Source organism: Chroicocephalus ridibundus, chromosome 8 (genome assembly GCF_963924245.1).
Source record: "Chroicocephalus ridibundus chromosome 8, bChrRid1.1, whole genome shotgun sequence".
Taxonomy (NCBI): domain Eukaryota; kingdom Metazoa; phylum Chordata; class Aves; order Charadriiformes; family Laridae; genus Chroicocephalus; species Chroicocephalus ridibundus.
The window spans coordinates 27402318-27427442 of record NC_086291.1 but is presented as its reverse complement, the minus strand read 5'-3'; the positions used below and the strand labels follow the sequence as shown (position 1 = coordinate 27427442).

The 25125-nt window shown below is 54.9% G+C and overlaps 2 protein-coding genes across 3 annotated transcripts; one reads left to right on the top strand and one right to left on the bottom strand.

Annotated features, from left to right (window-relative positions):
* Positions 1-3190: 3190 nt before the first annotated feature.
* Positions 3191-16865, top strand: RGS5 (regulator of G protein signaling 5). The gene is made up of 5 exons (XM_063343073.1): positions 3191-3346; positions 9011-9121; positions 12093-12154; positions 12280-12446; positions 12969-16865. Exons 1-5 carry the CDS (start codon positions 3303-3305, stop codon positions 13128-13130), a joined length of 546 nt encoding a protein of 181 aa, XP_063199143.1. The 5' UTR covers positions 3191-3302; the 3' UTR covers positions 13131-16865.
* A 466-nt stretch (positions 16866-17331) lies between these two features.
* On the bottom strand, positions 17332-24854 carry RGS4 (regulator of G protein signaling 4). Of its 2 annotated transcripts, XM_063343071.1 has the most exons (5): positions 24356-24814; positions 21701-21805; positions 20697-20758; positions 19770-19936; positions 17332-19231 (listed from the first exon to the last, which is right to left on the bottom strand). In XM_063343071.1, the coding sequence occupies exons 1-5, from the start codon at positions 24397-24399 to the stop codon at positions 18980-18982; spliced, it is 630 nt and encodes a 209-aa protein (XP_063199141.1). In that variant the 5' UTR covers positions 24400-24814; the 3' UTR covers positions 17332-18979. The 2 variants fall into 2 exon arrangements, with proteins under 2 accessions (XP_063199141.1, XP_063199142.1); XM_063343072.1 differs by lacking the exon at positions 19770-19936 and having other exon boundaries at positions 19161-19231; positions 24356-24854.
* Between the last annotated feature and the right edge of the window lie 271 nt (positions 24855-25125).

Here is a 25125-nt window from a genome sequence, read left to right as displayed (position 1 = left end):
ACTCTAAGGCCTTGAAATACACAAACCAAACATTTCTTACTGGACAAAGGTCTGCGGAAAATACAAGCTATTTCTGTGTAACCCTTGTTTCTGCTCAATGGCATATGGCTTCTTTTTCAGTGTTTCAGATAAGTCCCTGCTAAAATGCACAACTGCGATCCCAGCGCATGGTCTGGCTTCCTTATAACTCTCTCACATGAAGCTTCATCACTCATTTTGGACCTCAGTTTCCCCAACTTGCTCTGTGTATTTATTAAGCCCCCACCCTGGGACTGTGGAAGAGATTATAGAGCATCAGTCACTGAACCATGGCAGAGCCACAGGACCAGGGGATTTGCCTGGGATGAAGGTAGGTAAAAGTCTTTAAGGGGCAGAGCCAGTTCCTCTGTGGGGGTCTCAGTGGGCAAAGCTCTGGGCCCCTCCAGGCAGCAGGAGGTCTGGAGAGGCTGTCTGCTTTCCAGGGACACACGTCCCCAGCATAGGAGTGGGGGAGAGCACGTAAGGGGTGCTTGGTGGCTGCTGGAAAGCATTCACACAAACTGCCTGATCCCACAGATCCGAGCTCCCTCGGGGTTTCCAATGCTGACTTTATTACTGAAGATTAATGAGGAAAAAAATAACCGTGTTCCCAATGGCTCGGCAGCTGAGCCTGAGGCTGCGGGGGTTTCCCCATGTGGTCCCGTGGCCCCACTACCCTTCCCAGCCCAGCAGCTGTGAGAACCGCTGGCACCTCTCGCCATCTGCTCCCCTCTGTGCCGGGAGGTGCCCAGCTGGCTGGCAAAGCACCCCCAAAGGAGCCACCCAGCTGGCAGGCCCTAACCTGGCACTCGGGATACCCCGGTGACATCCCTGCTAGCAAAGGAATGGCCCTGACCCACTCTCTGTTCCCGAGGGCAGCCAGCACAGCCAAGGCTCAGTCTCTCGGACAGCTGGGGGGCTGCACCCCAGCTGCAGCGAGATGGGGCAATTGGGCTCTGAGCTACCCCCAAATTGGGGTGAGGCACCTCCATGCTAATAACAGAGCCTGCCCCCAGCTCCTCTGTGAAAAGGGCAAAACCATAGCAGCCTGTGAGGGAGCAAAGTACCTCCATCCTCTGCGGCTGCCGTGTTTTCCTTCCCTGCCATGTGAGGCACAAGGGGAGTTGGTGGGTCGATGCCGGGCAGCAAGAAGGGGCAGCCCCCCCCATCTGGCAGGTCTGGTAGCCCCGCTTAGGTGCATCTGGGGGTCTCTAATCAGCACAAACCCAGGGGAAAGTCATTCAAGCATCTCGTCCTCTGAAATTTTAGAGTGTACTTTTCTCATTCATTTTCCATTGCAAACCAGTAAAAAGCTAATCCAGGCTCTCCGGGGAGAGATGTTTTCTAGCAGACCTCTAGCTTTCAGTTACTGCACTCACGTGCTGAAATGCAGATGTCATTTGCTGCATAATCCCAGGAGAGCAGGAGATAGGCTTGCAATGCAGGTCCAAAGTCCATCCAGGAGCCAGAGCCGGGCACACTTCTGACACCACTCAGAAGGGGAAAGGGGGCCCAGGGCTGAGCTTAAATGTAGCCCCAGGCTGAGGGGGCAGGTGGGGCTGGTCAGGGCAATTAAGGCCATTAGTGCCCTTGGAGTCTGGATAGCCAGGTTGGGAATAAGGTCACCTATTCCCAGCTGTGGGTGTTAAACAAAGCACTTGGATGCATGTTTTCAAAGTCACCCAGGCAGCTGAGGTTGGGAACAAGCACGTGGCAGATTTTCAGGGTGAACCCTGAGCCCGCACCCCGTGCAGGATGACAAGGGGATGCCCTGGCTGGGGTGGAGCGGGAGGTGAAGGCAGAGCAGAGCCGCAGACTCTCTGTGCTCCCGTGCCACAGGCGGGTGTCACTGCACGGGCACCGCTGTGGGGTGGCAAAGACCTGTGTTGGTGTTGGACTAGGTCCTACTACACAAACTGCAAAAGAGCTGGCGCTGAGGCCCCCATAGCCGCCCTGCGTGTGTTTGAGGGCTTTCCCCTTGTGCTGTCTCTAGTCTGGCCATGCGGACCCAGGTGATGAGCCGTGCCCCAGGTGACGCTGCCGAGGATGGGCTGGCACATCCTGGCTGGAAGCCAGGAGGGAGACACCTGGGATGGCTGCAGTTACCCTCTCCGCTCCAAGTAACTGCTAAGCAGTGTTAGGAGTGTTTCCATTGCGGCTGCTGGCTGCAGCTCATTCTCCTCCTGAGTGGCCATGGGGAGCCACCAAGTCAGGGTTTCGGCTACCGGGCGCCTCAGAGCCAGGCTGGTCCCCATCTTTGCCATGATTTGCCTCTCAGCAGGCAGCATTGCTCTGGGGATGCACCGACACTGTGCCTGCCTGGGTGCCTGGCTGAGTCCGGGAGGAACTCATGCCACAGATGTCACCACCATAGGTAGGCACTGGCTCCGTGACTGCGAGCTTTAGTGGAGCAATCAAAGAGACCTTACCTGAACAAACAGAAACACTGCAACGCCGTGCAGCACCCAAGCTTTAGGTGGGCAAGGGGCTGTGTCCTGGTGGGGCAGCAATGGGGCAGAACCACACGGGAGGATTGGTCCCTGCTCAGACCCTGCATCCCACATCGGGGGCAGCTCTGGGCTACTCTGAAAAGGAATGGAAAAAGGGTCTAAATTTTCCACTTAACAAAATTCTGAGTGGGAATCCTTTTAGGCGTCATCAAAGTGTCACTGTCAGATAAAAGCAGAACATTTGCTATGATTAAAAGATTTATTTTTTTTAAGATTACACTAAAATGACTTTGTTCCAGAACAAAAGTCACTGTTACCCACCAGCTGCTAACCAGTGTTGAAGCTGTGGGTATTTTGGTGTTAGCCACAGCCTTTAAATCAACAGCAGGACTTCTCCTAAGCACTTTTATTTTTATGAAAGTGACATTTTTCATTGAAAAAACCCCACTTGAATGAAGCATTTATACCTGGCTCTTCTAAATACAGACTCGGAGCCTGATATGTCATTGAGAGGAAACCCTGTGGGCTTCCTGAAGTCCCCCCCAACAGCAGCTTGGCCTTTCAAATTTGATTACCTGAGCTCACCCCAGAAAAAACACATTTTTCCCCACCCCGTGTGAGCTTAGAGAGGAGAAAACAAAATCCAGACGCTGCTGGGGCCGGGGCCAGCTGCGGCGGGACAGAAGGCATTGGTTACGGGGCTGGCAGGGGTCCAGCTCCCAGCGCTATATAGGAGGGAGAGGGGGGAGCTGGGCTGCAGACAGAGCTGCTGCCGCCTGCTTTAGCCATCGCTCACAGTCTTCTCGCGGCCGAGGAAAACTACAGCCTGCCAAGATGTGCAAAGGATTAGCAGCGCTGCCCCACACGTGCCTGGAGAGGTGAGAGCAGCCAGCTCGCGTGGGGATGCCGGGGCACCTGCCTCCCAGCAGGGCTCGGACAGGGGCGGCGGGGGGCAGAGAGGCTCTTCCTCCAGCACATCCCCACGATGGACATCTCTTATGGAGGCTGGGGTCACCCAGCTCTGAACTGAGAGGGAAGGGAGGCTTGCTGGCGGGGGGCTCAGTGGGATGCTGCAAGCGGCTGGGACCCTCTGGAAACCCACCCCTCAACCTCAACCCGCAGGAACACGTTGTCCTCAGACTTTAACGTTTGCAAAATGTGGGGTGGAGGAAAAATCCAGAAAAGTGGGTTGCCTTTCTGAGGTGAAACGAGCCCTGTCTCAAAGTGCCTCAAAATCCCCTTTAACTGCCTGCGTCTCCCTCGCACGCAGATTAGTCTGCCCTGGCCCCTCGCACGAGGCTCTGCTCTGTGCAGAATGCCCGCTCTGCCCTGCTCATGGCACCCATCCTCTTCTTCGTCGTCATCCCCCTCCGCTCCAGCACTCACCTCGAAACCTGCCCCAGGTGGTGCTTCCCAGGCTGCTCTCACCCCTTGGGAACCCAGGCAGGCTCCAGCCCTTTCCATGCTGATCGAAACCTGGCCCCTGCTCCCCTCCTGCGGAGCTGGAGGGGCTTCGGAGGCAGTCCCATGAGAGGTGCAGGGGGGGCCACGGCACGAGGCTGGTGCCTCTCTCCATCAGCAAAGCGCCCAATTCTTCACCTAAAGAGGAAACTTGGTAAAAGACTTTACAGGTGAATTACCCAGGGAGGATTTCCTTGGAGTTGTGAGCCTTAGCGCTGGTTTTCAGATGAGAGCAAGCGTGGCATTCGCGGTCCTGGGGGCAGCTCGGGAGAAGTCCCCCTTCGTCAGCTGAAGCTGATGCTGCTTGCCTGAAAGCAAGGCAATTTCCCATCGCAGGCATGCACAGGAGTGTGGGCCTGTGACAATTTCTTTGCTTGAAATGTGCCCTTCGGCCACCCTCGTGGCCCCATGCCCACCTTGCTCGGTCTCCTGCAACCTCCTGCGCCGCGGGCAGCACTCTTCCAGGTGTGGGTGAACCACCCATTTCTGCTCTGCTATTATCTTTGTTGTCACTCTTCTGCTACTTTCTAATACTACATTAGTTTTTCTTCCACTGCTGCTGATGCTTTCGCTAACCTCTTTTACACCTTCAAATCCTCACTCTTGAAAGGCGATTTCGCTTACGGCTCACCATTTTATGCTCAGAGTTAGGGCTGGGTTTGTCCTGTGTGCACCGTTTTCTATTCCTCTACGAGGAATCTCAACAGGCGCTTCATTGCCGGTCTCACGAGACCCTCCTGCAGTTCCTCACAACTGGTCCCCAGGTGCTGCATACCCGGGTAACGCAGTACCTGCTGCTCGGCCCTTCTCCCCATGCATGTGATATGTTTCACAGCGTGGTCCCAGCCCGTGTTCCCCCAGGACCACCCCCACCGATGAGAACACACCATGTCCCCAACGCACTGTGCGCTACCTTTCCCACGCTGTTCCCCATGCTGTCATCCATGAGATGACCTTCCCCTCTGCAGCTGCCTGGGGTCTGGAGAGCCCATCCAAGGTCTCCTGCAGACCCAAGGGGCTAGTAGCCCCCCGACTCTCCCCAAGGCATGTGCTCACTGGCCTCTTCAGAGAGGGCTGATAGGTTTGAAGGAATCTCTTCCTACTGCCAGAGCTGCCTTGACTGCTCTCCAATAGACCATATTTGTCCATGTGTCCACCACGGCTGTCTGACACAGCTGTTGCTGACATTCCTGTACCATATCACACTCGCAGCTTTATGGCTCCTCACATCCCCCCTGAAGCCTTTTTCCCCTCAAGGAGCATTCCCTCTGGCACCTCCCTGCCCTCGGGCACAGCAGCAGCTTTAGCTTTCAGCTATAGCTTTAACTTCTTCAAGTTCCTTTTTGTTTTGTTTTTAAAGCTGGAGTCTCTCCGGGCCCGCCCCAGCTGCCTTCTTGCTCTTGATGTGTTTGACAGAGCCCGTATTTTCTTTTAATACTTTTTGGAAGCTGTTTCTCAGACTTTTTCTTGGCTTGCTCCCATATGTTCTCACACTTAACCTTCCACAGTTTATGGTCCTCTTGCTTTTTCTCACTCGGACATAGCTGGGGGGCGGGGGGGGTTTGAAGGGTGCCTTTTTGTTTATAACTGCCGTTCTTACCCTGCTGTTTTGCCTTTGATGAAGTCTTGCTTGAAAGCTTGTCATACATCTGCTAGAGGTCGCCAGGATAATATCTTTAAATAGTCCTTCCCTCCCGCCAGCCTGCAAGCGCTCAGCCCCTCTGGCTGTCCTTTCTCGCTTCCTTTCAACAAGCCTCCTCATCTCTGCGGTCTCCCCATACTTCATGAAGGCCCCACGGCCAAGGACTTGGTTGCAGTGGGGAGGTTCTTGCTGCTGTCCCCACACTGGGACCTGCTGGTCTTCAGCAGGGTGGGCAGCTACTGGTGGTCCATCAACAGCCCCAAGGGATGGGGCAGGGATGGACCTATCCAGGGAGCCCCGCTGGGAGCGGCAGATGGTAGGGCTGCAATATAGGTCTGACATCAAGCCAGGAGACCAGGCTGGGGAGAAGCCCACCTACAGCACAGACAAAGGGAAAGAGCTGAAATGGAGCCCCTGGCTGTGGGCATGGTGTGGGGCTCACCTGGGGCTGCTCTGGGCCATTAAGGTCCGTTAGTGCCCTTTGAGCCCAACAGATATTGGCTGTAAGCCACTCTCAGAGGGCGGGAATTGGAGAGCAAGATTTTCAACCAGGTCTGAGCATTATTCAGGACACTTCTCGCTGCTGCGTGAAGCCACCATCGATTGCATCCAGATCTCGTGCACGTGTTGGCCCCACCTGCACCAGGGTAGTGAGGCCCTCAGGTCCTGCTCAGACAGCAACAGAATCCTGGTCCTATCTTCCCACCTCCTTCGGCTGTCATGCATTAGATTTGGCTCTCGGTGGCTCTGCTCCCAGCGCTGCCCGTGTTTTTGCCCTGCCTGTTTGGGAACCCCTGGCATCCACCATCCTCACTTCAGAGGTGGGCAAGCCCCTTCCCCCTTGCACTTCACCCCTGCTTCTGCCAGACGAAACCCTCAGGATCGGGTGCATGATCCAGTCACCTGGAGGGGACCCTCCCTGGTGCACAGCACCCAGCACCAGCAGTGGATCGGTCATGGCAGCATCCCCGGTTCTGCCCTCTTGTGCATGGGGCAGTGGCAGGGAGAGGGAGCAGGTGGCAGCTGGCATTTCTGCTCAGCCCCTCTTTGAGAGATGGTCCTGAGCCCATGTGTCCCCTTCCCTGCCAGGACCAGTGGCCACAAGCACAGATGTCAGGGAAAGCAGAGGCAGGGAGGAGGCTCTTACGCCCCACCAACTTTCCTGGGGCACCCTCTGCACCCACCCGTTGCTTCGGTGCTAAATGGGGCTGCAGCTCCTGCTGTCTTTGCCCGCTCCCGAGGTCCCGGCACAGCAGTGGGGTGCCAAGGGGCACCTGAGGTTGGCAGGAGAGTCACCCCCATGATCCGGCTTGGAGCATTTAACCGCTTTTTGTTTATTTATTAGAGGGAGTGGAATGAACTGTGCATGGCAGCATCGCTGTCCCACAGACACCTCAGTGCAGAGAGCGTGGGGACCTCATCACCCTTCACCTAAGGTCCTGGTCTTTCCAGGCAACATTCAAGTTTTCTCGGAAGCACAAGCAATGGAAGCTGTCCCTGTAGCTGATGACATTTTCCATGAAAACAGTTGGATTTCTGGATCTGCTCTGCCCCGTGCTGGACACCCACTGTGGGCGGTCCACCCAGACCCAGGCTGGGCCGATTACTCCATCTGGCCACGCTGCCTGCTCCTGTGCCGACCAGCGCTGGCCTTGCCATCCCCTGGCTGCTCCCTTCCAAGGGTGGCTGTCAGGGGCAGGTTTCTGCAGCAGAAGCAGGGGCCAGCTGGCAGGGGAGCAGAGCCCGGGCCACATCTCAACAAGTCACCCATGGCGTGGAAAACCAACACACAGAGGGAGTTCTATAGGGAGAGGAAAAACATGGAAGGAGTGGAAATGAAAAAGCAGACATAGCAAGGGAGTGACTGTCTATGGAGGGCTTGTGAAAATAACCAGGGGAAAGAGAAGCGCAGTGAGCCCTGAAACCGGGGAGCTGCAGTCCGGCTTCGGCAGCCACCCCGTGGCAAAGGCACTGAGCCCAGCCGGCCTTAGGGCAGCAGTGTGTCCCCTTGCCCTCATCCACCCCCTGGGCCAGAGAGCCTGGAAGCCACCAAATGTTGCTGTGCCAGGGAAGAGTCCTGCCCTGCAAAGATGGGGTTGGGGGGTCCATTTTCACCCCTTTATTTGTTCAGTCTTACCCAGCACACCTGTGTTTTCCCTGCTAAAGCTGGGCTCACTCTTGCCACCAACACTGAGCTGCATGCAGCGGAGGGGAGCCTCCTTGGTGGCTTTGGATGCTCAGGATTACATTGCAAGTCGTATTGCACAAAGGAGCACATAATAGGAGACAGCTGGACCTGCTGTCAAGCCCCAGAACCCCTCTTGTCTACGTATCCTCCAAAAGGAGGAAAGATGGAGGATGAAACTCCTTTGCTAGTCAGACTACTTCACCTCCTGAAACCGTTCTTCCCCCTCTGCCCAGGGAAAGCAGCACCTAGGAGTTACCTGTTTGCAGGACCCTTCCCATTGCAGACGTAAGGCTTGCATATTATTTATATCACTATGTATTACGTAGGAGTGCGCAGAGGAACAGCAAGCACTAGCAGGAAGTGTGGTGGGTTGCTGGCAGCACGCATTGCTGGTGGTCCCCAAGAGACCCATCGAAAAAGAATATAATCCTAATAAAAGTGCCTAGAAAGGAGGAAGCCCCCAGCCGTGAGTGCTTGGGAGGGTCAGGGGTGGCACAGAGCACACCTAGGAGCATTTCACCCTGATTTTGGCAAGCACAGAGGTACGTGTTAACCTGTGTGTTAGCAATAGCATCGCCCAGGACGGGGAGGATTTTGGCTGGGTGGTGTGAGGGTGCTCAGCAGCAGGGTGCTGGGCTTGGGGGCTGCGCTGGGCATTGCTGGAGGCAGAGCAGTGACCTCAAAAAGCTCAGGGGACATGATGAGGACAGTTTCCTGCTCCTTCTGTCTGCAGACCAGGACCCCAGGAGGGCACCTTTCTCCGTAGGCCATTGATGTTTCAGGGCTGGTGGGTGCAATGCAGGAGGGGGCTTGGCGTGGGGCAGGCGCCGCCGTGCAGCCCAGCACAACACCCTGCACAGCCTCCTCTCCGAAGGGAGCTGCATCTCCTGGCCAGCATTTCCTTGGGGCACATCACTATAGAAACTGAGTGCTGCACACACATGCCCTAATTCATCCTCAGAGCAGCCTGCCAGCTCCGCTGATGCAATTATCCCGGCCACAGACGGGGACAAAGCAAAGAGATGGAGATCAAGAGCTGCCGCTAATTCTGAGTGCCCAGCTTGAAATGCCTCAGCCAGGCGCCTTTACAGCATTAGGGTCTGTTTGTCCGTGTGTAATTAATAACACGGCTTTGTACCTCACCAGCAGCCGCGCCAGGGTCTGTGCCAGGGTCCGTGCGGGCATATGGCAGGACCATCTCTGCTGCCGCATCCCTCCACCTGACCTGCCTCTGCTCCTTCCCTCCCACAGGGCCAAGGAGATCAAGACCAAGTTGGGCACACTGCTCCAGAAGCCCGACTCAACCATTGACTTTATCATCCCCTACCCAGAGAAGCCAGAGAAGCCGCCCAAGACCCAGAAGTGAGTACCGTGCCGGGCTGTGCTGGCGCCTGTGCCTGGCCAGAGGAGTGGACACAAACCCCCTTTGGGATGCAGAGGAGTTGAAGCCCCTGCTGTGGGGCCTGGGGTGGGCACAGCGGGCTTTTCGGGGCAGGAGGCTTGTGGCACACTCCTCGTGACCCACCAGCTAGGTGCGGGCTCTGAGAGTTACATCAAGGCAGCATAAGACGTGTCAGGCAGCACAGCTTTACGGAAACCAGATTTCTCATGGAAACTCAATTTGCTTTTGATGAGATTTCACATTCACTCAATAAAGGTTTTGCCGGAGGCATACGGCACTTGGACTTCTCTGAGTCACCCGCCTCAGCCCAGAGGTGCCAGCCGTGCACAGCCGGGTGGCACTGGGCAGCAGTGTGTCCCTGAGCTGGGTGCACGGCCCGATGGTGTGATGCCTGGCTCCGGGCAGCTCAGTGATGATGGCACTGTATCACCTTATTGCCTTTGTCCTGAGCCGAAGGCCATCAGGGTTTTGGGGCTGGAGGGTGCAATGCAGGAGGGGGCTTGGCGTGGGGCAGGCACCGCCGTGCAGCCCAGCACAACACCCCGCACAGCCTCCTCTGCAGCACCGAGATGGTTTAATGACAAAGCAAAGCAGAGGAGAAGCTAAAGAGGCTGATGGGCTGTGCTGCAAGAGTAACCGCCCAAAGGAGACAAAATAAGCCTTTAAAAGAAACGTTAGCTCAAATCTAAAAGCAGGATGGCTTCCTGGACGTAGGGCGATGGCCTCACCCCGGGTATCTCCAGCCCAGCCTTGGGCGGCTGAGCTGAGTGCCCGAGCTGCTGCCCAGCCACTCTTCTGCCACCCCTCAGCCCTGCTGCCATCGGATGCGGGCGATTCTCCTGGACACGCCTGCCCCTGCCCCCGGGATTTTCTCTCTGTCCTTGAGCTGCCCGGACACACACGGAGCTGGAGGACCCACGTCTGACAGCACCCAGGCTATCTAACCTGCTGGGGGCAGGCGAGGCTCGCTGGCCCAGCCAGCCTTGCTCGTGGCACCGGGAGCAAGGGCTCATCTCCAAGGTCTCGAGTGGCCATGTCAGGACTAAAACCAGGAGAGGTGCACGCCCACTCTTCACAACACCAGGATTCTATTTCCACTTCAAAATCACAACTTTTTGTTTTACACCAGTCCCTCTCCCCATGTTTCCCTTCAGCCCAGGCAACGGTGCTCTAAACTGGCAACCCTCTGCCAAGGGATTGCTAAAAGCCCAAAACAAACCCCAAAACGAACCCCAGTGTGCAGATGAACGCCCAGCTCACCCTGACGTAAGCCCGCAGAGCCCTGCAGTCACTTTGCTGGCTGCAGTGTGTGCGGACGCTTGCCAGCCCGGTGCCTGCCCACTGCAGCGCTGCTCTGAGAGAGCTGCCCGGGCGTGCAGGGCAAGCAGAGCCCTGATGGATGGCACATTTCGCACTCAGTTGCTGCCATGCCCTGGATGCCTCTGCGAAGGAGACACATTTGTCCCCATTAACCGTCGCCGACGAAAGCCGGAGCACATCTTCACTCCCCGCTGGCTGGAGGAGTTGTTTTCTCCTGCACTGCACCATTGCGCAGCTTCGGTATCACTCACCCATCAGCATCTCACTGGCAGTTAATATCATCCCTGGGGCATTCAGCCAACAGAAAAAGTGAATTTGGTAGTTTTCAGGAGATCTGGATTGTGTCAGGTTGCTGCAGCGGTGCTGCCCCTCACTGGGGGTGGGGAGGCACCTGGGAGGAATATGGGGACAGGGAGAGGTTTTGATCCTTAATAGCAAGTGCAAATGCAATTTGAAGTCCAGAAAGCAAACGCTCGGAGCCCCCACCATGGTCTTTACTGATGGACATTGTCAGTCTGATGGCAAGTGAGGGCTGGATAGCCAGCGTGAGCAAGCCTTGCATTTCTGCCGTTCTCCTCATCCCCCTGGAGCCACCTGGGCAGGGCGGCTGGGTAGGATCACCTGCGCTTACCCCAGCCCCACCCCTGAAGCACCCAGGCCCCCAGGACCGGCAGGTTGTCCTGCCCGCTGCTCCCTCCCCATGCCCAGGGATGCTCTGCTCACCCAGAGGGTTTCAGCCCTGGCACCCGCCCCTGCGCCAGGAAAACCAGCCTGAGCTGCTGGGCTGCCCGCTGGCAGTGGGGATGGCCTGTGGCAAGCCCAGCGCTCAGCAGCGGCGCTGGGGGGGCTTCATTTCCCCTCCAGCACCGGGCATCGGCCGCGGTGGGCAGCACAGGAGCCCCGTGCCCCAGGGCAGCTCAGTCAAACTCTTTGGGGCTTAAAAAAAACAAACCCCATAACCCCAAACAAAACCCCCACAACCTCTTTAGTTACAAACAGTGCATTTAAAGGGGGGGGGGAGAAAAAGAGGTCAAGCCACGCACATGAAAAACACGGATGGTTTCCACTGGGACGGGGGAGGGAGCCGAGGCTGGCGTCCTGCCCCGCTGCGGGGCGTGGGAATGGGGCGCGCAGGCTGTGGGAGTCGGGGGGGGGGACGACGCTGACCCCAGGCCCGGCAGGATCCGGCCCCCGCCGCCCCTCCCCAGCGGGGAGCATCCTCCCCGACCCCAGCGGAAAAGCAGGGATGCTTCCCAGCCGCCTGCGGAGCCCCTGCTCTGCCCTCCCACGCACGGGCGCTGGGGCGCGGAGGGGACCTGCGGCTGCAGAGGGGGGCTCGGTTTGCGGTTCAGCCACGTCTCTGCTCAAAACGCGGGGGAATTAATTAGCTGCTCCTCACGGCCCCTGGCACCCGGCTCTCCCCGGAGGAGGGTACGCGTGCTGAGACACAGTAGCCTCTCTGTTGCTTGACAATCACCCCCGCTCTGCAACAGTCTCCGCAGCTCGTTACTCCATTCCCCCCATTTTTAAAGGAATTATTTAAAAACCTGGAACCCAGACTGGGGCTGTGGGGTGAGCATGGACTACTTGGGCTTTCTTTACTCCCTCCAGGCCATCACCGGAGGAGGCTCTGCAATGGCGTGATTCCCTGGAGAAGCTCCTGCAAAACCCCTGTAAGTTCACATCGCCCTGCAGTCATATCCCCCCACCCCATGCACCTTCCCCCCCCGCCGTGCTCAGCGAGAGCTCGGCCACCCTGAGACCTGCAGTGCTCAGCCAGGGCCTGTTCCCCCCGCAGATGGGCTCGCCAGCTTCTGCAGCTTCCTGCGCTCTGAGTTCAGCGAGGAGAACGCTGAGTTTTGGGTGGCCTGCGAGGACTACAAGAAAATCAAGTCCCCTGTGAAGATGGCAGAGAAGGCCAAGAAGATCTACGAGGAGTTCATCCAGACTGAGGCACCCAAAGAGGTCAGTGGTCATGGGGCAGGAGATGGTGCCGGGAGGGATGAGGCCGCCCAGATGCCCTCCATCCCAACGGAGAGCGATGGCTGCAGGGCTCCCCGTACCATGGCCGAGCGGCTCAGAGGGCTGTACCCTCGGCGAGGGTCAGCCCCATCCCCACGGACTGCACTCCCACCCTCCGCAGCCCCAGCAGCCCTGTTCACATGCTCAGCCTCTGCTGGGCTGCCTTCTGCCACAGGCACTTCCAGCATGTGCCGGTCCCCCTCTCCTCACAGAGGGCTTACTTCAATCATAAAGGATGACAAACTATGGTAGCCCTCGCCCCAGACTTACTTTTGCTGCAGGATAGACCTCATCCTTCATTACAGGTTTGCCACCAATAATTCCCCCAGATAAGTGAACCTGCTTCAGTGCCTCCCCATAATCCCTGCGTGGTTGGTGGTGGGACAGAGCAGGCGAGGGGAGATGCCATCACCCACCCCTCACAAAGGCAGGGTCCCCATCCCTCCCATTACACTCCCATCACAGGTGAACATCGACCACTTCACCAAGGCTGTGACCATGAAGAACCTGGTGGAGCCATCACCAAGCAGCTTTGACATGGCCCAGAAGAGGATCTTTGCCCTGATGGAGAAAGACTCCCTGCCCAGATTTGTGCGGTCGGAGTTTTATCAGGAGTTAATCAAGTAGCAAGGCGGCAGGGCTGTGCGAGGCATTCCCCGTGGGCGGTCCCACTGCTTCTGTCTAAACACCTGCCCCTTCTCCTGCAGCTGCTTTGCTTTCTTGATACTACCCTAAAAGAGCACGCAGGGGTGTTGCTAAACATCTCCCCCTGTGCTTTGGACTGTCAGATGGCCCAGTGTTTCTTCTCTTACAGTCTCTTTCCTCTCCCACAAAAGACCAATTAGCAGAAACCGCTGGTGATCCTCTCTGGGTTTGGGAGCCAGAAGGGTGGTGGAGCAGCCCCAGCCTTGCAGTGACCAAGAGCCACTTGGGCAGCTGGTGCATCCCTGGCACTGTGGGGCTCGGAGGTTCTTAGGATGTGGCCATTTTTCTCCCAGTTTTGCCGGTATCGCTGGTTTGGCACAGGCTTGCTCCCTCCTCCCAGCTTCCCAGGGTGCTGCTGAGGCTGCACAGGGTACCCACAGGGTGCCCCCACCCCCGTCTCAGTCCAGCGCACCTGCAGCCCCAGGGTGCAGCGTGGGTCATGTCCACCATGCGACTGGCATCACCTTGTCCTCAGAAAGCGTCCTATCATCAGCAGACACAGTATGTCACTATGTCAGTGATGGCGGTGCAGCAGGGATGCAGCAGGGATGCCTGCTGGCATGGCAGGGACGGTGGCATGGCAGGGACGGTGGCAGGGCAGGGACGGCAGTGTGTACGGCAGAGCCGGGAGCCACGCTGCTGTGTGCCGCAGGGTGCATCCGGCTGGCACGAGGGGTGGGCGGCACCCCTTCCCCAGCGACTCCACAGGCTGGGAGGCAGCCTGTTTGCTTCACACTAAAGGCAGTAAAGAGGATAAACCAAGAGCTCTTTGTTCAAAACACCGGGACTGTTTAGCAACCCAGACCTTCCGCTTGCTCCAACCCCTTGCATGACATGCTGAGCTCACAGTCTGCAGCCTCTGCCCGTGTCCCCAGTGCCTACGCACAGCCCGGAGCAACACCAGTGGCTGGTGGTGTGCTTGCATTGCAGCTTTGGGGGTGCTGCTGCCGTGATTTCATGCTCCAGTTGCTTCTCTCTGCAGTAGGCAGGCCAAAGCGATACTTCTGCACAAACCCAATCCAGGGGCATCAATTAGAGGAGGGAGGAAAATCATGCTGGGGGAAAAAAAAATGCTGCTAATTGCAACTGTTCAGATCCCATTGAAAAAAAAAACCACCCAAACAACCCAAAACCCAAACCCAAGCCCAAAACCGTCATTGGAAATACAAAAAATAAACCCCTGTCTCCTTGAACAGACGGCAAACTCTGCTGAGTTTGTGGCGCCTGCATCACTCTCTCCTGTCTCCTCCCGCCTGCCCAGGACATGTGTTTCCATCAGGCTGTCTCTTAAAAAGCCCGGCTCTTTTCAAACGATTCAAAGCCAGCCTACTGTTCGCTACCAGAGGAAATCACACCTGAGGATGGGGCAGGGGCATACGTGAAAGGCAGCAGGGGTCTCGTTTCAGCCTCCAGGCAAATGCGATGAATCCCTGCTCCATGGGGGCCTGGATCTTTCACCCCTGCGATGGTTTCCTACTGCAGCATCCGCAGGGCCATGGCTTGCTACAAGCACGCTGCGGGGATCGACCTGCCCAGCCGTCAGCCCGACAGATGCGGGCAAAATTACAAGCGACCGTGCTCCCAGCAGGCAGCTCGGACCAGCCACCACCCCCCCAAGGCTGCGCAACTTCAACTGCAAGTCACGAGACTCCATGCGAGATGCAATAACATAAACACCGGGTTTGCCAGCCTCGGCAATGCTTCCGAAATCTGATCAAAACCCCACCAGCCCCAAATATTTACATGTTGTCACTATGGTGATGAAGAAAAATACATCCCGAGCTGCAGGAAGTGGGCTGCGTTTTCCAGGCAGGGATGGGGAGGCAAGGGAAGGATGGAGGCCACCACAAATGTGACTTTTGGAGCCAATGGCCTGGGAAAGTCGGTGCTGGAGCGGCAGGGGTTGATGCTCGCGGGGCATTCCCCTGGGTGGAGCGCCAGGGGCAGCTTGGGCATCCCCAAAGAGCCACGAGTGGCAGGAGGGTCCCGTCGAAAGCGCACAGAATCCCCCCGTCAGCCCCCACTGCCCAGGTCTGGTGGGGGACGAGGGGGAGGCAGGAGCAGGGCTGGGTGCGGGACCAGGGGCTCGGCCAGCCCTTCCGCTGCTGGCTGCCCCACCGCCTCTGCCCACGCGCCCTCCTGGCTTCTCCACGAGCTGGTGTCAAGATAACGGGGTTCAGCACGTTGAAGCTCCCTGTTCACCGTGTCACTCATGGAAATGCAAAAGCAAACAGGCTTCCCTGCAGAAAGACCCAGATCTTTCATTTTAGCTTAATCCTTTGGCAGCTATTTCCAGATACCCTCACGTGATTCACAGTTAAATGCCAACGCCGGGATGCTGCTGGAGGCTGGCTTGCGACGCGCCATCAAAACCGGAGATGTCACTAGCTGCAACAGTGACATATGGGGCACAGAGAAGGTGTCTGGGTATGTACGTGCCGGAAAGAAAGGTGGAGGCTGGATTCAGGAGAGGTGAAATGGCTCTATTGGAAATCCCTCCCCAGCTCGATTTCTGCTAAAATGCTGGAAGCCTACTTTAGGGGGTGATTGAACAGGTGCCAGTGAGCTACCAGGTGGCCATAAAACGTGGCCCCTGAAACATTTTGGAGCTCTGGGGAAGTTGTGTTTGTGTAGAAGGGTTGTTTGGCCAATTACTCAGGCAGGCTCACCCCAGAAGTGCGGCAATGCCTGTACCCACCCCACAGCTGAGCTTTTCACAGGCCCAGAGGTATTCACTGTTGGGCTGATACCAACCGTCATATACTTATTTTATCACTCTTGCTCTGATGAAATTTGGCATATGTATGACCACTATACACACAACGTTGTACATCCGTATCCAGATAGTCATATATAAGTATAGACACACACACATATATATACATACATACTCCTAATGTGGGCCTCTGGATCCCCAGTGAGTCAGAGACTCCAAAAGCAGAGTTTCTGGATATTGTGCGTGGGGTCCGTCACAGAGATGAGCGTGTGTGGGTCTAGTGCAGTCCCAGACCCCACTGAGGGAAACCTTGGCCACCTGCCCAAGTGAATGTGAAGATGCAACTTCCAAATAATCCTCCAAAATCACCCCGTGCCCATGGCTGCTGGGTGCCCACAGCCCCGGTGTGTCCTGGTGCCCGAGCCAGTGCAGGAGGCAGGTCTCGTGCTCCCCGAGGGACCCCAACCCCTGCCGTGGGGCAAGGCAACCCCACGCTGCAGCTGGGGTCCCCAGGCACCAGGCGTTGCCTCCATGCCTGCTCCCCGCCACGGGGCCGTGCAGAGGAGGGCTCCCTACAGCTGCATCCCTCGGATTAACTGGGGACTGCCAACGCCTGCAAGGCAGCGGTGGGAGCTGCCCGCTGCCCATGGCGGGGCTGAGGGTGTCCCAGGGCTTGCCCAGGCTCCCCCCAGTCCCTGGTCACTCCCTGGAGGGTGGTGAGTGCTGTGGACAAGGGCTGGAGCAAGGTCAGGATGGGGGGTCGGCTCCTCACAGCCGCAACAGGTTTTCAGTCTGACGTTCTCCGTGTGATTTCTACTAGAGATCTTCACGTGGGGCAGACGCGGGATGCTGGTGTGCACTGGGGAACTGGTTGTGTTAACCCATATTCTTGTACCACTCAGTAATCCACACATAAACATGTATTTCTGTTACTATCTCGATGGACTATTTGTTTTGTCTTTTTGCACTGAAGGCGTGGTGTTTCCTTACCATCTACAGGGCGTTCCCAAAACTTGTGCCCAAAAGCCCCAGCAAGACCAAAGGCCTCTGAGAGCTTCTTCCTGCTGCAACAGATGTGGTGGTTTCTCAGGAAACTGAAAAAGAATGAAAGTATCACCCCAGGAGGCTGGTCCAGAGGGAACTCTCCCGTGCCAGCACGGGCACCCCCAGCCCTGATGCCCGCTGAGCTCTTGGTTGGGCACAGCACGGACCCCAAAAAGCCCAGCATCCCCCAGGCTCATGGTGCCAAGGGTACCTGAAGGATCCAACGGCTGTTTCATCCTTCTGTAATTTCAAACAACCTCTAAATGAAGCCATTCGTACCATGCTGTTTTAGAGTAATCTTCACCAGTGAATTGCATCTCCATGCATTTTCTTTGGTTCACACAATGGCATTTTAGAAGGGACTAACTCAAACATTTTTATTTAGAATATATTCATCATTATTTAAATATCAATACAGTTTTTGCAATAGTTATCAAGAGTTCCCAGTACCAGGGGAAAATAAAAGATAGCCACATGCTTGGCTATGTTCAGAGCTTTAGCAAGCCTCTCTGTCTCTGAGCTGAACATGCAGGGGTGGTTGTGTGTCAGTACAATCTAATAAATACAAAATAAAGCAAATGTCAAAAGAGAAGTTTCTCTGTGGGCCTGGATGTGCCTACTGGAGAACCACGGCCGCCTCCTGCCATGTCAAAACCCCAGTGTGAGAACTGTTGTCTGGACTGGAATGCAGAGCGAGGAAAACACGGTTGTCAGAGCAGCAATATCCAACTAAGGAGAGACCAAGCGCTGGGGGAGAGTGTCACCGACAGGCACTGGACTGCTCAGAGCAGGCGGTCCCAGATGCCGGCTGGCAATACCAGGTACTGCAGCCCAAGACTGCAAGCCCCACATCTATTCCTTGTGCCTCCGACTGCGGGTCAGTGTCAGTCCCAAAGCCCCCAGCACTAAAAAGCAAGCTGCCTTCTGGCAAAGCCCAGGAGCAGTAATGAGACCGACACATTCCTCCTACCATCTTCAGGAAAAAAGTGAGTCATGCTACTACTGAATTATAAACTCACATAAATAACATTAAAATAAAATACATATTTTCAAGTACTCCCAGGCAGGGCCTTTCCTCCCCAGCTGTTGTGGTAGTGGTCCTATTCCATGACAAACTGCTCCATACAAGCCAGGGCCGGCAAACCTGCATTCAGATGGCGCTCCCAGAGTTAGTAATATACACCTGCCAGTCTGGGAGAGAAGGAACACGTTTCTGTTCTGCTCAGCCATGGTATTAAACCTGGGAGCATGAAGGACACAATTAGTAATATATGAAATAATGAACCTCCCCCAAAATAATAGCTCTGTACAGCGCCAGGAAAGATCCTTGGCCAGCATAAACTAGATGCTACAGAGGCAGAAGCGGCCAGAGGGGAGAGCTTCCCTGCGGCTGTGGCTGTGGTGATTGAGGGAGGCTGTTTATCTGAAAAGTTTTAGTTTCCCTTCAAGAAAGTAAGAGCTCTTCCTACGTCTGATTACTGTAATGCAGCATAACTTGAGTTCTGAGCAAATACTACTGAAAGCCTAGACTTTTGGGAGCTATATGAACGGCTAAGGACCAGAGCAACCCCTTTTCATCTAAGCTTTTGCCGATCGGAAAGGGGAGATCCCAGCCCCCGATGCTTCCCTTGGCTCCTCTTTCCCCTGCTCCCTGCGAGGTGTCACTCGCAAGTCTGGTCCCTTGGTGGGTAGTGCTGGGTCTGAGCTTGTGCTCCCCAGCCGCCCTCCTGGGCTCCCGGGGCTCACCAGAAACACAGTGGGCACGCAGCAATTGCACCCAGCTTTCATGTCAGGCGCAGAGCCCAGGGCTCCTACGCTGATGGAATCAGAGGAGGGTTTGCTACACAAACTAAGCCTGGCTTGGGTTACGAATGCTGGCTGTTGCATGACATGGGATACAACTGGGACATGAGACAGCTACTGGAGACAGCGTTGTTGCTTCATGCCAATGAATGCTTTTGCTGCCATATATTCTTGTGAGAGCCCAGCCCGCTCCTGCCTTGCTGCAGGTTCAGGCACACTGAGAGATGATGTTAGAGTTGCAGTCTAAGGTGTGAGTGTGGCTTCTTTTGCAGTTTTCGGGCCCGCAGCTGGCACCGGGTGGGCTGACCAAGTCCAGGTAGTAGGGGGACTTGAGAAAACGGCGGTAAGAATCCTTTTCCATGAGGGTGAATATTTTTCTCTGGGCCTCATCAAAGCAGGAGAGTGTAGGCTCCAGCACATTGTGGCTCGTCTTCTCTCGTGTGCATGAATCCAGGTTCACCTGTGGGCCAAAGGGACAACGTAACTAGAATCTGTCCCAGAAGTGGTTAGCATAGGCATAGGAAAATCCAAGAGGCTCTTCACCAAGTGTGTTTAAGCTGTCCTTGATGGGCAGTTGTTTGAAATCACCACTGGACACCCCGTAGCCTTGGCAGAATCTGCACAGCTGGATACCAGTGCATCTCTGCTGCCAGACAAACTGTCAGGGGAAACGGACACGTGTTCCTCTAGGATGCAGCCAGCCAGGAAACTCGAACAACTGCAGGGGAGCAGCTGGAACACTGGGAACCATAGCCCTCTCGGGCTTTTCCCATTTTAGTGTGCACATGGGATGTCCACGTTGTTGTAACTAAACCCACTTTCTCTCTATCCAAATTTAATACAAAAGCAATAAAAATGACACCATTTCCTTGCTAGCTAACAGAGAAGTGGCATCCTTCAACTCTTGTGAAACTACCAGATCTCTACTTCCCTGTGCTGCCTGCCTGGTTCAGGATTTAGGGTGATACCTTAGCTCAAGGAATGTTCTGTGCACATACCTCTTTTGTTGCCTGCACTGAGATAAACTCATCATAGATCTTTCTGGCCTTGGGGCTGAGCTTTGCTGGCGACTTGGTTTTCTTGTAGTCCTCACAACTGACCCAGAACTCGATGTTTTCTTCACTGTACTCAGATTTGAGAAAAGCACGGAAAGCAGCCAGTCCTCCTACAGGTTGTTTAGAAGAAAAACAGATCAGGTAAGAGCCTTGGGTCCCAGATAATCGTACCCATGAACCCCAGCAAACACCAATTCTGCATTCTCCTTCCCAAAGCTGAATGAGCAGCTCCCCTGGGAACAGCTGCCTGCCCCCACGGCAGTCACTCATGCATGCCGAGGGAGGCTGGAATTCAGACAGGCCCCACGGGAATGTCACACGTGGGTCCTCAGCTGCCTGCTCCCCCACTGTGACCTTCAGTGGCTCAGCCAGGAGAATGCAAGCAACTTGTGTGTTCCCAGGAGGCCCCCAGGAGACAGCCAACACACGCTGCAGAGTCTCAAGTCATGGGAACAGCGTGAAGGAAACCTCAAGGACATCAGTGTAGCCTGGAACTGACGGGAAGACAAAATCTCCCATGGGCTCAGCCGCAAGCAGTTTCTCCACTTTTTGGCTCTTGTTTAATCCGCTGTTAACTGTGCGCTGCAGTATCGCCCCCTCCTTGTACAGGGGCTAAGCCACGCACTCTCACAAAAGGGACAGCTCAGTCGCAGGCCAAAGCCCCACTTATGATACCTTGGGATTGTCCCTCAGATCTGACCAAGAGCACCCTTCACCACCCCTCCCAGGGGCCTGTGGGGTTGAAGGAGCTACTGTGTGCTGCTAAAAGACACAAGATAATGTCCCCCACCCCCTTCAGGGACTGCTCAGCACACACACTCTGCAGGCAGTACTCTCAGCATCTCCAGCAGAAGGGAACTCTTTACTTACTGTCATGATGGATCAAGTTTTCCAAAGAGTCTGCCCACTTTCTGACTTCCTCTTGGCTAACCCTAAAAGGAGACAAAGGGAGAAACATAGGGAAGATTTAAGGGGAGTACAGAAAGGAAAAATTTGGTTTTTAGCTCAGCACCATTAGAATATCTCTTTCTCTGATTGTTGTAAAAGCACACACAAGAGACCAAGAAGGAAATGTCTGCTTGGTTTACAGAGACCCCGGGGGATCTCAGATCTAATCTACAGAAATTCTGGTTTGCAATCCCCATCACTAGCCATGGGCTGGAGAGAAATTTTCCTGGAAAAATTGTTGGGTACTTTGTGTTTATTTTGTGACTGGCTGCATCTCTTGCAGGGGCATGGACCTGGCATCACTCTTACAGGTCATACCAGTAAACTCTGAAGGGCTGATTTCTTTAAACCTTTCAGGGGAGCAGTAGCTATGTGGAAGAGACCATGTTTGCACATCCTGCATTCATTCCCGCTACTGTAGCAGAGCATCCTAGGGCTCATCTATTCCAGAAGCATATCTTGGCCTTTGGAGTCCTTCTTGGAAAGATATAATCTACTTGTTCTTCAGTGAGAGCAGTGACACCCTGAGAGGCTGCTCTCTCTGTTTTCTTTGCCAATATGTCTGTGCAACTGTGCAGACCATTGCACAAATCCAACTGAAAGAGTCAGTGATGCTCACACTGCAGTGTGTCAAGTCGCACTGAGTCTTGTGATGGCGTTATTCCCCTGCGCAGGAGAGTGCACAAGTCTTTCCATGTGCACATGCATACTGAATCCCAGAAAAATTGGCAGAAAGGGACCTTCTCCGTGGAAAGGTACTATCCACACCTGAGGACTATTGCCACACTAGGTTCAAACACACAGCTGTTCAGGAGGTACTGGGAAGCAGCAGCAACAGAAATGCTAACGAAGTTTATCTCAGTGAAGGAGTAAACAGCATGTTGCAGGCAGTCTGGGCTTAACTACACAGCAGCATCTGCTCTTACCTCTGGCTCGAAGGTATTTTCTCCTTCTTGCCCTGGGAAGAGCTGTAGTCACAGGAGTCTGACTTCTGCAGCAAGAAGCCCAGACGATGCTTCATGTCTTTGGCACTGAAAGAAACAATTCAAGAACAAGATGAAGATAATGGGCTACAACTCCCTCTGCAGCCTCCTCACCCACAATAAGCTCATTCAGCATTACTCGGTGACACAAATGCAGGTCACAGCTACCGACTCCAGTGCTGACTTTCCACTCCTCACATAATGCACATTTCTGTGGCTAGACAAGTACAACAGAGTCAAATTTTTCAAGTCCAACTGCACCATTTTCTTGCTGAGAAGGTCATTACCCTGCAGGGAGGGCTGGCAAAGGCCTGCTGTTTTCCTACTGATTGTTTACAGTTAAAATATTGTGATAGAAAGGCATCGCCGTGCCGTAAATGTGTTACTTCTCCCTGAGCTGACTTGCCCAGCTACCACTGTCCAGTTCTTAGACGCTTACTAATTCTTTCCTAAAGCTCTTGCCATCTCCCCACCTCATCACCCAGCTACAGGAACAGCGGGGCCATGGCAGGCCACCTCACCAAGCAGCTGCCCATGACACAGGGGGAAGGCAGGAAGCGAAGGGCCAGGAGCAGGACCGTGGGGCAAGGTGAGGGGGTGAGCCAGGAGCTTTACCACAACCAGTCCACGCTGACTGCAAGCTACTCCCTCGCTCCATGGTGAGTTCTTACAAGGATGCATGCTTCATTTTGTTCTGCTTTCCAGCATGCTCAGGACAATTGTTGCCTGATGGCAGCACCTAGATATGCAGCTGGTATTGGCCTCAGCATCTCTCTGGATTTCCTTCCAGTTTAAGAACAAGGAGGCAGGTAAATCAGCCCCGCTTACTCAGGGGTGCATGCCCTGGCCTGCTGCAGGGTGCAACGATAGTGTAAGCAGGAAATTCTTCTCCTGCTCCTCAGATTAGAGCCTGGAAAAGAGCAAGAGGTTGTGCCACAGGGCTGAGCTCCAGTAGCTGCTCAGCCTCCCAGCACTGCTCTTTGCTCCAGCCATAGCACCCTGTCAGCGGTCCCGGCCATATCTTATCTCCCTGCTCGCTTGTGCTCATAAATGTTTCCTTAACAACTCCAGCACCGGAGTGAGAGCGAAGGAAACTCAGCTTTTTTAGAGCGGGGTGCATGTGACCAGGGCCAACATTCAGGCGCTGCCCAGGCAGACACCAGCTGCTCTGCGCTGCCAGACTGGGGCTGCCCGGCGCTGCCCTGCTACCTGCCCCCAGAAGAAAGAAACCGCTCAGGTCTGCAGGAAGGCGGCAGCAGGAAGAAACAAGACACTGCTGCTTGCAGCAAGTCCCGCAGCTTTCTGGAAGAGAGGGATTTTCTTGGGAATCCTGGACAGAGATGGTTAAAATATGTGAACCTTTTTTTTTTTTAATTTTTTCAAAACGTCCTCTTCCCCCCTCCCCCCAGTCAAATATTGCTGCAAACTTGGGGGGGAAGGTGTCAATATTTTTTCCTCGCATTTTCAGCACATGTTTTCAAATCCACTGTGAGGGGAGAGCTTTTTCTTCCAGATGGGAGCAGGCTGAGTCTTAGTTTGTACTTTCCCAGCCCTCCCCATTGCAGAGCCACTGGGAAGCAGCCTCAGGAGCCCTCCTGGGGGCACGAGCAGCCGGAAGGGTAGCGCTGCGCCATCAGAGACCTGTGCAATTTGCTTGGGCTGGATAAGCAGGGAGTTTTGTGGGGCTGTCTCCTCATTCTGGGGACTTGGGCCACCCTGCTGGGGGTCTCCAGGCCCCATAGCACCTGCAAGGAAGCAGCACCCCTCCCTGAGGGCTCGTGGTCCCCTCGCAGGCATACAGACCCCCTCACGCTGGGCTGTGGGGCAGACCATGCTGCCGAGGGCATGCCTGGAGTGGGTACAGGCTCCACTCTGCCAGCACTGGGATGCCTGGCCAGTACCGCACGCCGGGGCGCTGCCAGATCCCATGGCAGGGATAGGGATCAGCCCACCCTGACTGGCACCGCACAGTGGGGGTACGGCCAGCCCCACACCGGCCCCACAGCGCTATGCGCCGGGGGTACAACCTGACCTGGTCCCTCACCATCAGTACACACACAGGGGAGACACAGGCTGACCCCACACTGGCTGGTGCCGCATCCAGATCTGCGGCGCCCTGGGCTGCCCCACATCCCCACCCTGCCTGCTGGTGGCCGGGGGTCACCCAGTGCCAGGCTGGGTTTCTGCATTTGGGATGCATTTTGTGGAATGACCCTCATTTTTTTTGATATCTTGTCTGCCTTACTCCCCCTCAAAAAATCAAGAAAAGAAAATTCAGCAGAGAAAGGATCCAAAGGAGAAAAGTGGTGCAAAGCTTGCGGCAGAAGCAGATGACAGGAATATCAAAATATACAATACTAAGAGCTGCTTGTTTTGCTGATGGGAAGGATGAGTTTAGAATTCCCACAGCTCAATACAAAACCTTTACGCAATCCTGCTTCTAATAGAAAAAAACCTCTTGTAAAGAATCATTTCTAGGTAATCTTACAAGAGAATCAGAGCCAAAGCTGCCACTTCTCCGTCAGACACAAAATGCAATACATCAGTGTATCTCCAGACTACCAAGACCATTAACAAATGCTCAGAAATAAACAGTACCTTTTTAAGCAAGTGGCTGGCAGTGCAGCGAGTCCCTTGCACATCTTGCTTCCGAGGTTGGTTCTGTATTCCAGGAAAAACAACAACACAGGAGGCGGCAGAGGCTGCGTGCAAGTCCCTTGCCGTCTGCAGAATTCAGTCTCGTCTCTGAGCCAGCTGCGCTGCCTTGGCTCTGTTTTATAGCCTAGCCCAGACAGCCCAGCAGCACTGGGTGACCCAGTCAGGAGTCAGCAGAACAGCAGCACCCGTCCCCTTTTTGCCCACCCAAGAGGAAGAGGGTGACGTATAAGCCAAGACAAAGGAGTGAGTGGGACTGGAACCTTACCAGAAATGAACCTTGGTGTCTGGCTGCAGAGGTGGATTCTTTTAAAAGGGCGGAAAAAGCTTCAGGGGCTTTCCTCTCTTGCAAAAGATGGAACGGTGCAGATAAAAGCTGCAGGAGATTTTCAGAGGGGCACGGACAGTAAAAAGGGTCAGAGAATCAATTCTGAGAAGTGATATAAGCTTTGCTTGTTCCTCTGTTCGTTTTCCCCTTCTATTTTAAGCAACCTGGGAAAAACAAGGGATGAGAATTTTAAACACAAAAGGTTTCCGTAATCCCAACAACTGTAGAAACCAGAGCTCTAAGGAAAGAAGAATGTAAATTCACCAGGGAACTACGCAGGCAGATGAGACTGTCCTGTTTTATTCTAGAGGCATGTGGATATATGCCTTTGGTGAGGCTGAAAAAAACCCTCAGAGGGGCATAGCACTATTGGACTGTAAAATGT

Bases quoted from the DNA above. Each gene is read 5' to 3' on its own strand.
- RGS4 (XM_063343071.1), bottom strand. From the start codon at position 24,399: ATGTGCAAGGGACTCGCTGCACTGCCAGCCACTTGCTTAAAAAG. The intron at 21,806-24,355 runs GTACTGTTTATT...TGTTTCTTTCAG, and splicing joins CCAGCCACTTGCTTAAAAAG to TGCCAAAGACATGAAGCATC. The intron at 20,759-21,700 runs GTAAGAGCAGAT...GTCTCCTTTTAG, and splicing joins AAAATACCTTCGAGCCAGAG to GGTTAGCCAAGAGGAAGTCA.
- RGS5 (XM_063343073.1), top strand. From the start codon at position 3,303: ATGTGCAAAGGATTAGCAGCGCTGCCCCACACGTGCCTGGAGAG. The intron at 3,347-9,010 runs GTGAGAGCAGCC...TCCCTCCCACAG, and splicing joins CCCCACACGTGCCTGGAGAG to GGCCAAGGAGATCAAGACCA. The intron at 12,155-12,279 runs GTAAGTTCACAT...TTCCCCCCGCAG, and splicing joins GAAGCTCCTGCAAAACCCCT to ATGGGCTCGCCAGCTTCTGC.